Below are 12,996 nucleotides of genomic sequence, written 5' to 3'. Positions count from 1 at the left end.
ACTTCACTAGGAATTTTAATTTAAGCTAGTAATTCCCCAAACACCCAATTTGTGACAGATGGCCTGCAGGGAGTCCATGAAGCCGTAACACTGTGGTCTGCTAAATTTCCTTTAAAAGTTAACAGTTGTATACTATCAAAGAGCTTAGGAAGCACTCACCCAAAATACTGGAAGTGAAGCATACTATAATGACCATGATAGAAAAGCCACCTGACCAGTACAATCAGAGCTTAAAATGTCTAGAGAAAAAAATTATAAAAGTACATAAATTATACTTACAGTTTAGCTGTGATGAGAAGGATCAGTGCAACAAACATACCCTTTGTCAGTCTTTTTGTTTGTCCCACCATAGTTAGTCCAAGGTAAAAAAGTGCAGAGCCAGAAAATGAACTGCCCAGACCATCAAGGAAGTTTTCAAGGTATTCGGGAATTTTCTGGCCAAGAATAAAGTTTGAGGCAATTCCTATGAAGACCATGAATACAATTGGGTTCTGCAAAACTCGAAGGAGTGCTAGGCCCACTATTTTGATTTTGCTCTGTGACACAATGCGATTATCCCTCCACTTCTGGATTTCACAGAAGATAAACCCCAGAGGGTTTAGCATCATAAGAGATATTGGAGCCACTAGGTAAATGTACTGGAGATATTCTGGGTAAGTGGTTTGATATAAAGCTTCAACTAGAAGACAGGAAATGAAAAGTGATGAGTGAACATTTCAGTACAAAAATACATTAATATTGAAATTAAATGTTGTTGTCTGAAAATTAGAGAAAAATTATTTCATTAACCTTCAGAAATAACTGCATTTACAATCAACATAAGATGATGTAGTAAGAGAAGTATGCCAATCACCATCAGACCACAGTCATCTAACAAACACACTAAAGACCAAAGGTTAACTATCCAACACTATTTAATGATTCTATGAATATTCAACATTTATATTAAAAGAAAAGGAAAGAAAACAACATAACAATCCCATGTGCCCTTTGAGTCATCCCAAATGCTGAAAAAAATGCGTTTTTTTTTTCTGAATTGCTTTTCCTCCACAGAAACACAAGAGTTGTGGAGAATTAAATGCACCTTTGCAGGACACAAGTGAGACTAAGATGAGGAGCAACATTCCAGAATTTAACCAGTTTTCAGCAGGTAAGTAGCCTGTGAACCTTCTACACAGATTCAACACAACACAGCAAAGCACCAAGCAAATTAAAAAAATATATTATCACATAATTATTACTTGATTCTCTGGGACTACTCAGGACAAGTCATCACTGTAGTTCTGGTCCCTCAAGGAATTTTAAACCATGAATGTTTGTTTTCATTGCTACTACCATACTCTGAGTTAAAGTAGAAGTGCTGCTTCTTTCAAGTTTGGGCTAACAACACTTCAAAAACCATGAAAAAGAATCTGGAAAGATACAAAAGATTCCATTCTAAGGTCAACTGAAAAAACCCTAATACTTTTAAAGTAGGGTGTTAGCTTTTACCTGCCTTATAATGTTACTTCAAATAATTTTCAAAGATATACAAAGTGATGCTTTCCATTTTAGCTTTTCCTACCCTAGTTAGAACGAAACACATTCTTCCCCAGGCAGAAGCATCTTAACATGCAGGTGCAATTCTACTTGCATTACAAGGAATACTACAAAAAGGAAGCACTATTGCATAAATAGACCTTTCTATGGGATAAGAGCGCTCCAAGTACCAAATGAAATTTAAGATCACTAAGCTGCCAACTGTTGGAGGTATTTCCATTTCCCCATGTACTAAACCTGTTCTTTTCTGAAAAAGTTTTCCCTCATGTCTATGTTTTTCAAAATCCAAAAGATTTATACCTTCAAATTATTTAAGCATCTGGAATGACAGGATCTACTAAGTGCTGAATCAGCACTTACTATAAACAGTCTCCTCTTTAGATTGAATAAACTATCTCAATTAGTTTAGTTCCTTTTCTTATATATTGGAAATTAAGGTGCTTTCCCTCTTACAGGACATGATTAAAGTATGTATACATGGGCCACCTGTTCTAAAATCCTGAATAAACCGCTGAACAGAACTAACAAGTTTATGGTTAGTTACTGCAGTTAACATGCCAGTTTTAAACAAATATATTCTGATAAATAAATCCACTTTAAACATGCTGGACACTTTATGTAAGTAAATTTTTTTCTAAACCCTAAAACCTTAGTGTGATGGTTTTATGCTGCTTTATACAAAATGCCCATTTTAATGAAACACAACTCAACACAAGTCACATGTAAAAAATGCCTGAGTAAAAAAATGTAATAAATCAATATTTATTGGCAAGTTGAAACGGTATACTTATCAATATATCAAGATCTGTTAGTACTTCAACTGATGTATGAAGTCACAATGATTTTTTTTTGGGTAGTGAAAAGTGGAACCATTGTAGATTACTGAGTGAAAAAAAAAAGAAATCACTCTTAAGGAATTATTAAAACAGTGAAAATAATCCACAACTTCCACCTCTGATGAAAATTTTTATTTAAATCAGGGTCTCTGCTTGCTGATCATAACAAAAAGTTGAAATCAAAGATATCTTAATATTTTTTTTAAAAAATCAATTCTTCACATCCCAGCTGCCCAAAATTACATATACATCACACACCAGTTTTTCATGCTTAATACAATTAGCACCATTAAAGTCGTGGTAACTGAGCCATCACCACACCACACTTCTGCTACACCTATGCTTTAACAATACAGCACCAGGGAGTAGATGAAGCTGTTCTGTCAGAGTTCTCTCATCTCATCCACTAATAAAACCAAACAGACAAAGCTTTCTATCATAGTAATTCTATCTACATCAGGGTGCCAGCAAGCCTCTACAGCAGTTGTTTTTCACTCTAATATGTAGTGTAGAACTGTCATAAGTGATTAGAGAAAAACAGAGTAGTGATCTTTGAAAATGTAGCCTGCATTTTGATTTTCCTATGTGCAAATCTTTGTTAAACAGCAAAAAAATAGCATAGTGGTTACTAAAGAAATTACATGGGATGAAAACTCAGGGCGTTTTTTTATTTACTTAGGAGTTCAACCTACTTTTTAAAATACTGTTATTAGAATTCACAGATTTGTCGATAGTGATTTTTTTTCCTTTACAAATGTCAAGTGAGGCAGCCTTTAAAAATATATTTCCATTAAAAGATCAAGTTTTGCTCAAAACACTACCTATCACCATACATGAAAGTTGTAAGCAAGGTGTTCTTTGTTGCCTAGTCCTGCAAACACTTCACAGAAGCCACTAACAGTAAAAAGATTGCACACATGACAGCATGAACCAAACACTGGTGGAAGTTTGGGGATGGGAGAAGGGAAAGGACAGAAAAGAAAACAAAAAGCTCTAAGAAAAAAACAACCCTTAAGCGCCTACAGTGTTACTGTTGGGTTAAGTATTCCAGTAAAGCTCTTAATGAACTAAGTGTTGCAAATTTGGCCAAAATGTACACTGAAAAAATAAGATTCATATCTTACAAATCACAAAATACTTGAAGAAAAATGTAATCTGACAAGAAAATAATTCAAAGTAGAAAGAATGTTTTAAGGATACAATGGAAATATGTTGAGACAACCTTAAAATGGAAAAAAAAGAAAACCTCTAACTGCCATTTTAATCCAGTACCAAGAAACAAAGACATAATTCTCACAGCCCTATTTATGCTATGCTTCTGGTTTCTCTCAAAAACTAAATCTCAGGAGATTCAACTGAGGGAAACAGGGTATTTTCATCTGAGGAAGAGAAAGTTTACAATTGCTTTTGTCTACAGTTTACATGTATCCAGCAAATTTGAAGTAAGAAAGAAAAAGTCAAGATTCTCTTGAACATGCTGCCCTGGAATAGGGAGAAAGAAACTGCCAACTCCTCAAGCAGTCTAAAATACAGAGCTACTTTATACATATAATCTGGAATTGCATGTTTAAGCTTCTCTTTTGTAATTTTATGCTCGATTCTGTCATCAAATATCTTGCTTTTGGCTTTGCTAGCACAAAAATGCTTTTTTTTTTGTTATTAACCTTGTCTAGATGATAAGGGTGATCTGAAGAGAATTTGAGAGTCACAGAGTATGTTCTCTTCAGGGAGTAGCAAACAAACAAAACAGTTCAAGCATCCTCTTCAAATGCTTCCACTCGAGGTGTGTTTTGAAGATCCTGATACCTGCAGTGTTCTTTCCCACACCAGCCACATGGGTCAGCCTGGGAAGAGGCACCACTGAAAGCTACGCTGGCACAGAAAAGCCTCCCAGGACAGGTAAAAAGCACCACAATTCAGACAGTAGCAGGTAGGAGAAGCCTGCTACAACTCCAGATCACTTTCAAAGTATCACAGTACACATGGCTAAAAACATTTAACATATCATTAAGAAAACCTATAAAAAGGAAAAAAAAAAATCTTGCTTATCAAAAGGGAAGAAAATAACAGTCTTGCAGATTGGGATAAAATTAAGTTTAATAACTGATGTTGCTTGGAATTCAGAATATAGGCTTACAAGAACAAGAGTACACAGTTATACAAGTTATACTCTGAATGCCTCTTTATGCTTTGTTTCTTTTTTAGCTCCACTAGATCAGCGGTTAGTTACACATCCTGAGAATGGCACCATAGCCGCATAAAATTCCGATTTGATACAAACAAATGCAAGTTACCACAAATCACGCAGCAATCTTGCTTTTAAAAGACTGACTTGTTTGAAGACTATATTCTAAAGCATGTCTGCTGGTCACAATAGAACAAAGATAATGGGATAAAACACAATTGACTATATAAATTATGTAAAGTAGCACAAAAATCAGAAGTTTCTTCAGAACAGATTTAAAGTTTGTCATACACACTTCACAACCAGTAGGCACCAACGTTATGGCTAGAAGTTTTCTTTGACCTAAACCAAGAAGTAATGCCAAATCAGTAAAAAACCCACTACAGCTATTTCAGAGGCCACAGGTACAGGCTCATACTTTGCAAAGCAAGAAATTTTGGTCTTAATGGCAACTCTGGCAACTTCCCATAAGGAAAAGTGCCTGCAGTAAGTGTAAGGTGATTTACAACAATTTTGAATTTTTATTCCTTTTTTTTTTTAAATCTAGTTTACTTAAATATACCAAGATGTACAGACAATGGTAGCTGGATTGTTTACAATTCTGTTTCGTTCATACCAGCTGACAGTTTTCTTCCCTTACTAAAAAGTACAAGGTCTGAGGTCAAGAAATGTGACTTGGGAAATAACTTCAATAGCTTATAACTTCAGTTCAGAAGTCAATTTCAAAGTATGGAAAAAAAAAAAGCAAACATGTCTAGGACACTGAAAAATAATTTTAAAGAAGAAAGCATACTTACCGATTGGATATCCCAGTGCAAAGTCATTGCTTTGTGTAGCAAAAATAGGGAACAAACCTGCTTTGCTAAATCGATTCTCAGGATTGGCTACCAATAATGTTAAAACACAGACTAAGAAAAACACAGCAGCTTTCGCAACTAAAATACTGTACAGGAAGGACCAATTCACATCAGAAAAGTTAAGTACCACCATGTTTTTGAACAGTAGAGCTGGGAGTGCAAAACGGGACACAAAATTTCCGAGTCCTTTGGCCTGAGTTGATGTGATAATGTTGGCTCTTCCAGCTATGTAGCCACAAAGAATTATTCCAAAGCACTCTAACAGGGCTGGGAAAAGCCTGCTTATTGACATAGAAGGAGTACCGCTGGTGTTATTGAGTCCAACTTGTCCAGGCAAAGAAACAGACATATTGGCTGAAGATGAGAGGTTCTTTGCATTGAAGTCTGAATAGCTATCCATTTCCTTTGACCACCTCTTCCAAAAAAGGAACATGAAATGATCTCATCTGTCAAAGAAACATAAAGTATTTATTTATTAACTTCCAAAACTGTGTTTGTAAATGTTTATGGTATTAGGCTTGCTGACAGAAGAGTTTACAAGTGCATTACATATAAATAATGAGACAAATAGCAAGTAGCTAAAGAGAAACAACTCTGAGAAAGAAGAATGCTGAAAAATCATTCCATACATCTTTTTCTCACTAGTCCACACATGCAACAAGACAACTGATAAGAGGCTAAAAATCCACAAAGAAATTTGAGGGTAACACTGAAATATTAAAACTAAACATAGATTGAGCATCCAAAAAGCAAAAAATCTGTTGGAAGGAAAGGAAATACAACAAGGATTATTTTGTTATTATTCTAAATATTAATTATTAAACATTAATTAAATTAATAATTATTAAACAGCATTTAAAATAAATTACAACCCTTCAGCACTTTCCAGTCATTGTTTCAGAAAACAGCAATTACTAAATTCTCAGCATATATTCCCCGGTTTCCTGGACTATCATTACAAGCCTATTTATTTCTAACAGAAAAGCACAAGACTCTTTACAGACTCACCAGCAGCTTGAAACCTTCCTCAACTCCTCAGCTCACTGTCAATTCCCAACTACAATTCTCACATACTCTTTGTTTTCAATGCTCAAATTTTTAGTTTTCTTTTCTAAGTCCTTTTGTTCACCCCAGGATATCTTGTCTCAGTCCTCCCTAAATCATGTCCTACTTGGTTCTTTTTCCTTCACAATAAAAATACACTTTAAACCCTCAATATTAAAATCCCATCTTTGACTTACCTTTAACTACTGCTGTTCACCTCAGCTTCCACACGCTCAGTTTTATGCATGCTCAGGAGTCTCCCTTTACCTGCATATTTAGATCTTATTTAATCCAGGTTCTTCTCCTGAAACAACTCTTACCAAAATCCTGAGAGGCCAAAACCTCCTTAAACTCTAAGAACTGGTGTTTCATCTTCACCCCTTGTGACCATCACACACCTTTATCATAATCATCCTCTTCTTGAAATTTTGCCTTTCCCATATCTGTAATTCCAGCACCTCCTAATTGTCCTCCCACCTCTACTTGTTCCTATAACATTTACATGGGAGGATCTCTCTAAATTTCTGTGGGTGCTAATAGGGCTCCTTCCTTATTCTGCTATTGTCTCCCTACGTGCTCTGCCTGTGTATTTTCATAAGCACTTATTCAATTATAAACAGATGACTCACAGATCTCTCTTTCTAATCCACACTTAGCATCTGTTAAAACTATTATTTCAGCCTGTCTCCAAGATCTCTTTTGTGAATATCCTGCTGTCAATTCAAGTCAAATGAGCCTGAAACTGTCCTCTTATTCTCCCAAAAAAGATGTTCCTCAGTTATGCTGTGCCATGTAACTATTTTGCTAAAGGCAAGCCACAAAGGTTACAAAATCCTCTAATTTTGTGGGAAATGCAAACCTACTGAACTCGCATTCATTTATAACTGTTGAAAGGAAAATCTTCATAGTCTATCAGTATCAGTTCTTTTTTTGTACATTCTTCCTCAGACTCATTCTACACACATCAAAATGCCCTTGCTTTCATATTCTTTTACAGTATAAATTTATACCTTCTTAATCTATTACAGAATAACAAGAAGAACAGCCTTTACAAGAACTGGGCACCAGGCAAGGAAGATAAATTTGACCAAGAATCATAGCTTGTCCACTCTGGCACAAAAACACTTGGCAGGGCCCTCTCTACCTTCAAGAAAGATTTAGAGATCAAATCATCAGATCACCCTTCAAGCCTGTACCTTGCTTTGTGCAACTTTGACCTCTCCCAGTGTTTCAGTATCACATGCTAATGATGCACTTTCCAGTTAGCAAGGGATCGACATATGACACAGTGGCCAATGATCTAATTCATTATGCAACTGCTTACCCATATTCCTACATACAATTCTTCAGGCCCGTAACAGTATACATTTGATTAAGTATTTATGTCTAACAGATACATCCTGTGACTCCTGATCTTCGCTTGTTACCAGTGATGCCCTTTGAAAGGGCTGACTATAACATAGCAGGTTCTATCTGCAAGTAGACATGTAAAGTCTGCAAATCAGAGAATAGAGTGGACATCAAACACAAATAATTGGTCAACAGCAAGGTCTTGCCAAACAAACACAGCTTTGGTAATACAGCTCCAAAATATGTGCAGCCCATTAGCTAACTCTATACATAAAATTTTGACATGAGTAAATCCTAAAGTACTCTGGATTTAAAGGAAATCAAGGCAACTTACCCACTTTCTAGAGACAGAAACTAAGTCAAGACCAACCTGATTTGCCTTAAGCCATTTAACATATCAGTGGCAAAGCTGAGATTTTCAATTCCCAAACCAGTGCTTTGTACAGCACACCTGTGCAAATCAATTGGTTTAAGAATCTTCCTATCCTCTTTGTATCCTATCCGTAGGGAATCGAGAACTCCTAACACTCAGGTAAATAAGCAAGTAAACCAAGTCAGAACAAGGGTGAGAACTTGTATGCTCTATTTCACATCCTTGCATCCAGCATGCACTTATTCACATGTAGCATAAACTCTTTGACTCATGACATTTATTTATGCCTGAGGCTTTTAGTAAGCACTCCTACAATGCTGGTGTTACAATTTATCTGGACTGAGCAGCTGCATCACCCAAATCTGTCAAGTAGCTTTGGCTCTCTCTTCTCCCAAGTAAAATGAGACTCACTCCAGTAGGACTTATTTTAAACGTATTTTTCTTATGTTATAGATGATATGATCACCTAGATGTATTTGAACAAGGAGCTCAAAGCATTATCTACTACAGAACGATGGAAAAACTTGCAATAAATAAAGCAGACAATAAACCATTTCTTCCAGCAGCAAACCTTAAGGAAGTTGTTGGGATTTGCAAAATGCCCAAAAGAGGATCAGAGACATTTCCAACATTGAATTCTTGAAAGAAGCCAGCTACATTCTACACTAGCTGCAAGGTGAAAAGCAGGTTTCTGGCATAGCTCCACCTCAAATTTTTCAAGCTTGCAGCACTGCAGACAGGTAAGGCTCTTGGCAATGCAACATGTTCAACCTACTCAGTGCTCTGCTGAAGTATATTTTTTTTTTCAGCAATAAGATAAACATGAAGCTTTTTAAACCAAACGCAACATTTGTTCTGTAGCGGAAATCTATTCTGGCTGTATCTATCCCTAGGTTCTACCATTTCTTCTCATCCCCTGTACCTTCCTATCCAAGGCTGTATCTTTTTTACCATGTCAATACTAATGACAAAATTTATTTTCTGATATTCTTACTCACAAAAGCTATACTCTACATAGAGTTATATAGTGGGAAGGACTGTATCACTATAACATCTCCTTCCTCTCTTTCTCTCCTGAAGAGTGGTTTAAGCTATCCAGGCTTTTTGCTTGCACAGACTAAGCCTGCACTGGCAAGTCTATCGTAATAGGTACACAAGCCCATACTTTTAAACCAAAATTATGCCTAAATTAAACACTTCTCTTCCCTCTGTAGTAAAATTATTTCTCCTCATAAAATCACTACAAAATACAGAAATGCCCTTGTCCCCAGTTTATAATTCAGGAGTTAAATAAATATGCAGAAGACTGACTCTTTAGTTGTAGCAGTCAGTAGCATGTGCGAAATCCTGTATCTTCCTTACTAGATCAAAACCAACATGGATATACACCCACACATCCTTCAGTCATCTTTTGTAAAGTGCCACAAATACTCCTGCAGCCTTCCTTTAGGCTATCTTCACCTTAAACTTCATTACAAGGGACACTGTAAAGTCAGTCTGGTCTGATTTTGGTGAACCACCTGAGTTTCAAAGAGAGAAACTACATCACAGTAAAAGCTGCTACTGGCACTCCTCAGGTGGCTTTGAGTGTGGATCATCTCTTCAGCTCCAGGGATGCACACATCCCAAAACATTCACATTTAACACAGATTACCTATTGCATAGCAGTAGGTATTTTCCAGAAGTGCAAGCTCTTGCACAGCATGCTGCTTAACACAGTGAATACATCTCTCAGTCCCTTTTGCTCTATAGGATACATGCATTTACGTTACTGTTATGAGATTATGTAATGACTAATCTCACATTTAACATTCAGCCTTATCACACCTGGGGCTTCACTCACACTAACATCTCACAGGAGCAAAAATGTCTTCGATTCACAGTTCTTAATGAAATCAAAGATACTGATCCGATGCAAAAACAAAATCTTACATATTCTACACAGAAACTCATCTCTTCTTACAGTAGATGTAACAAATCAGCTACTGAAATGACACTAAAATAAGGAAATATAACCGCTCCAAAGGAAAGCACTTAGCTTTGACTCCATAGGACATAATCCCTTCAGGGACTGAGGATTGAGATTGAATCCTTCAAAACTCAGCCGCAGCTGCATTGTTGGGAACTGCAGGCCAATAAAGACAAAGCTTTTAGGAATAACGCTGTTTTATCTGCTGACGATTGTGTCAAGCATAGCTGCTTGCAGCCAGACTGTCAGTTTCCATTTGTAAGGAAGGACAGTACAGCTAGCCCAAGAGGAAGCCTGGTATGAAGACCAACATTAGACAAAGAGCAAGGAACAACTGCTGTTTACAAATCCCTTGAAACAAACTGGAGCACTGATATTTGCCCACTTCTCTTGTAGGTTGTCAATATTTGTAAAGTGTTAAAACTTACCAGACCAGAAACTCAATTCTCCAGCAGCTGTGATTTAAGCAACATCAGGTTCTTCTCTGAGTACTGAAATAGAGCAGTTGCCTCTTTTTCCAGCAGGAAAATCCCTTTCATCTTTTTTAATGAAAGTCAAAGACAATATGACAGAATAGAAGAGACGAGCTCAATGTGAATCCTCTCTGGTCTCTCACTCTCAAGCTTTCAGTGGATAATCACTCTCAGGACAGTCCTGGTGACACTGGCAAGGCTGTGCACATTGTTTGTAAATTATATCCCACAACATGACCTCATTTACTGCTTTAATGCAATGCAGAAACATCTGAAGGATGACACATTATTTTACTTAGAAGGCTGAAAGTGGAATCAGGGCAGTAAGAGTTACTACTTGTGGCAGCTACAGCACCTTATCCTCAGCTCAGATAAGAATACACCATACGCGTTTTCATGTAAAAGTTTGTACAGTAAGTCAAACAGGAAGCAATTTTAGAGAGTTACAATGATAAAATGAAGTGAGAAGAAGTGATTACCGCAGTTCCTATTCTTGCAAGTTAACCGCAATTTTTATTTTTCTCTTCACTGGGCTAAGCAGAGAGAGGACAACATTCTAACAGCAATTAACTCAAGAAGTGGGAGACCCCTAGCTTGAAATCTGGGCAATGCCACAAGAAATATCAGACCTTAAGCCTCTCTAAGCAGTTGTTTTTCAAAACCACATTTCCTTTTTCTTTTTTTTTTCCTGTTCTGTCATTACAAGAAAGCACCTGGACAGCGCAGAGGCAGGGGAAGCTGGGCAAAGCCCAGGCCTGCCCTGAGCACATGCGGGCAGAGCTCATAACAGCAGCACTTACAGCTATGTAAAAATTTGTCAGTGTGGGTGTTCAGACAAGACCAAACGAAGCAACAGTTGCCAATACAAAAATGGCAAGTCAGAAAAAGAAAAGGAAAACACACCTCGCCTTAATTTTCAATTAGGCTCACCTTAGGGCCTGTCAACAGATAGGTATGTACTTTTGAAGCACAAAACAAAGCATTTTTCAAAAGACAGGTTATATTTTATTGTCAGCACCCCTTAAAAAGCACCCCACTTGCCCAATAGGGATGAAATATCCTTCGAATTACAGGGAGAAAGCCACGACAAAACAAACGCCTCCTGCCTGCCCCTTTCTTGCCCATCACTGCGCTGCTCTCCGCTGTCACCTCAGCCGCGAGCACACAGCATTGTCACTCAGAAACAGGCGCGCGAGAGAAAAATACCAGCCCTGTCCTGCGTGACAGCTGTGTCATCAGAAAATAAAGACAAGTCGGGGGAAAGAGCGGGCAGATTACTTACTTAGCTTTTTTGGTAGGCGCCTCCGCACAAGGGTACGTATAGAGGGTTTGTACTCAGCCAAGGTGAGAACCTCTCTAGGCCGAGGCCGCCGGTACCGGGCCCCAGAAAGGGTGGGCTGGCTCGGCCTGGCCCGCCCCGGCCCGCCCCGCCAGCGGCCGCAGCCTGCTCAGCACCCGGCGGGGCCTCCGCCCTGGGGGCCGCCCCCGCCGCCGCAGGCCAGGTCCGGGCCGCCGCCCGGCCACGCCGTGCAGGGCCCGCGGGCGGGCAGGGGCGCGGGGCTGCGGCGGACGGCGGCGGGGGGGAGGGATCAGCCGCAAGATGGCGGCGGCGCGCGGCGGGGCCGCTCTGCCGCCGGGCGAGGCCCTCCGCCGGCGGGCGGGCAGCGCGGAGCGGCGTGCCGCCGCCGCGTCCTTCACCCCGCGGGCTTCTCCCGCCCTCGGGAGCCGCCTTCCCTGGCGGGAGCGGAACAAGCCCCTGCCGCCCCCGGCTTCTCCCCGGGGCAGACCGAGCTGCCGCCGCCTGCCCTCGGCCGGGCCCAGCCCCCGGTGTGATGGCGGGGCGCTGAGGGGGCGTGGGGCAGAGGGCAGCCCCGACTGCAGCGGAGGCCAGCGCGGGGCCGGCCGGCACCTATCTGCCCGGGGCAGGGCTGCCGGCCCAGCTCGGCGTGGCCGATAGCGGGGCTGGCTTCCAGCCCACTCGCAGCCCTGCTCCCCCACCTTTCTACACGAATTTCAACTTTCTCAGCTGTTAAGAGCGCTTAGAAACAAAACCTGAAACAAAAAGCCACGTTTTCCACAGGGCATCGGTTCCTCAAGGCTGGTCTGACAGCCATTTCCCCAGTAAAAACTAAAAGCTGGTAACGGCCAAAGATTTTCTTGCCAAAAAGAAGAATGCAGCTTTCTCACAGCTTCCCGTTCCTAATATGATTGAGGACACAGCAGTTCGAGCTGCCCATTTGCTAGGAACAAAGCCAGATATTGCTTGCCACAAAGACAGCAAGTGTGAAATTCTGTCTGTTGTATACTTTCTTCCACAACAAAGACACAAACCAGCTTATCCTACTTGTGAAGCGAGGCAGACTCAGGCAG

At 39.7% G+C, this 12,996-nt stretch overlaps 1 protein-coding gene across 5 annotated transcripts in view; it reads right to left on the bottom strand.

Moving 5' to 3' along the window:
- Positions 1-12,489, bottom strand: part of GPR155 (G protein-coupled receptor 155) — a 30,287-nt gene extending 17,798 nt beyond the window's left edge. The window contains exons 1-5 of one of the 5 annotated variants that reach the window (XM_055812894.1): positions 11,909-12,482; positions 10,582-10,692; positions 6,659-8,650; positions 5,358-5,863; positions 280-679 (exon numbers count right to left, since the gene is read on the bottom strand). In XM_055812894.1, coding sequence (XP_055668869.1) covers positions 280-679; positions 5,358-5,850 — 893 coding nt within the window. In that variant the 5' untranslated portion in view covers positions 5,851-5,863; positions 6,659-8,650; positions 10,582-10,692; positions 11,909-12,482. Of the gene's footprint in view, positions 1-279; positions 680-5,357; positions 5,864-6,658; positions 10,551-10,581; positions 10,693-11,908 lie in introns of those variants that run through there. The other 4 variants (XM_027786360.2, XM_027786363.2, XM_005237118.4 and 1 more) reach the window with 4 other exon arrangements.
- Between the last annotated feature and the right edge of the window lie 507 nt (positions 12,490-12,996).

Source organism: Falco peregrinus, chromosome 8 (assembly GCF_023634155.1).
Source record: "Falco peregrinus isolate bFalPer1 chromosome 8, bFalPer1.pri, whole genome shotgun sequence".
Taxonomy (NCBI): domain Eukaryota; kingdom Metazoa; phylum Chordata; class Aves; order Falconiformes; family Falconidae; genus Falco; species Falco peregrinus.
The sequence above is the reverse complement of the archived record's forward strand: the minus strand, read 5'-3'. Positions and strand labels throughout refer to the sequence as shown.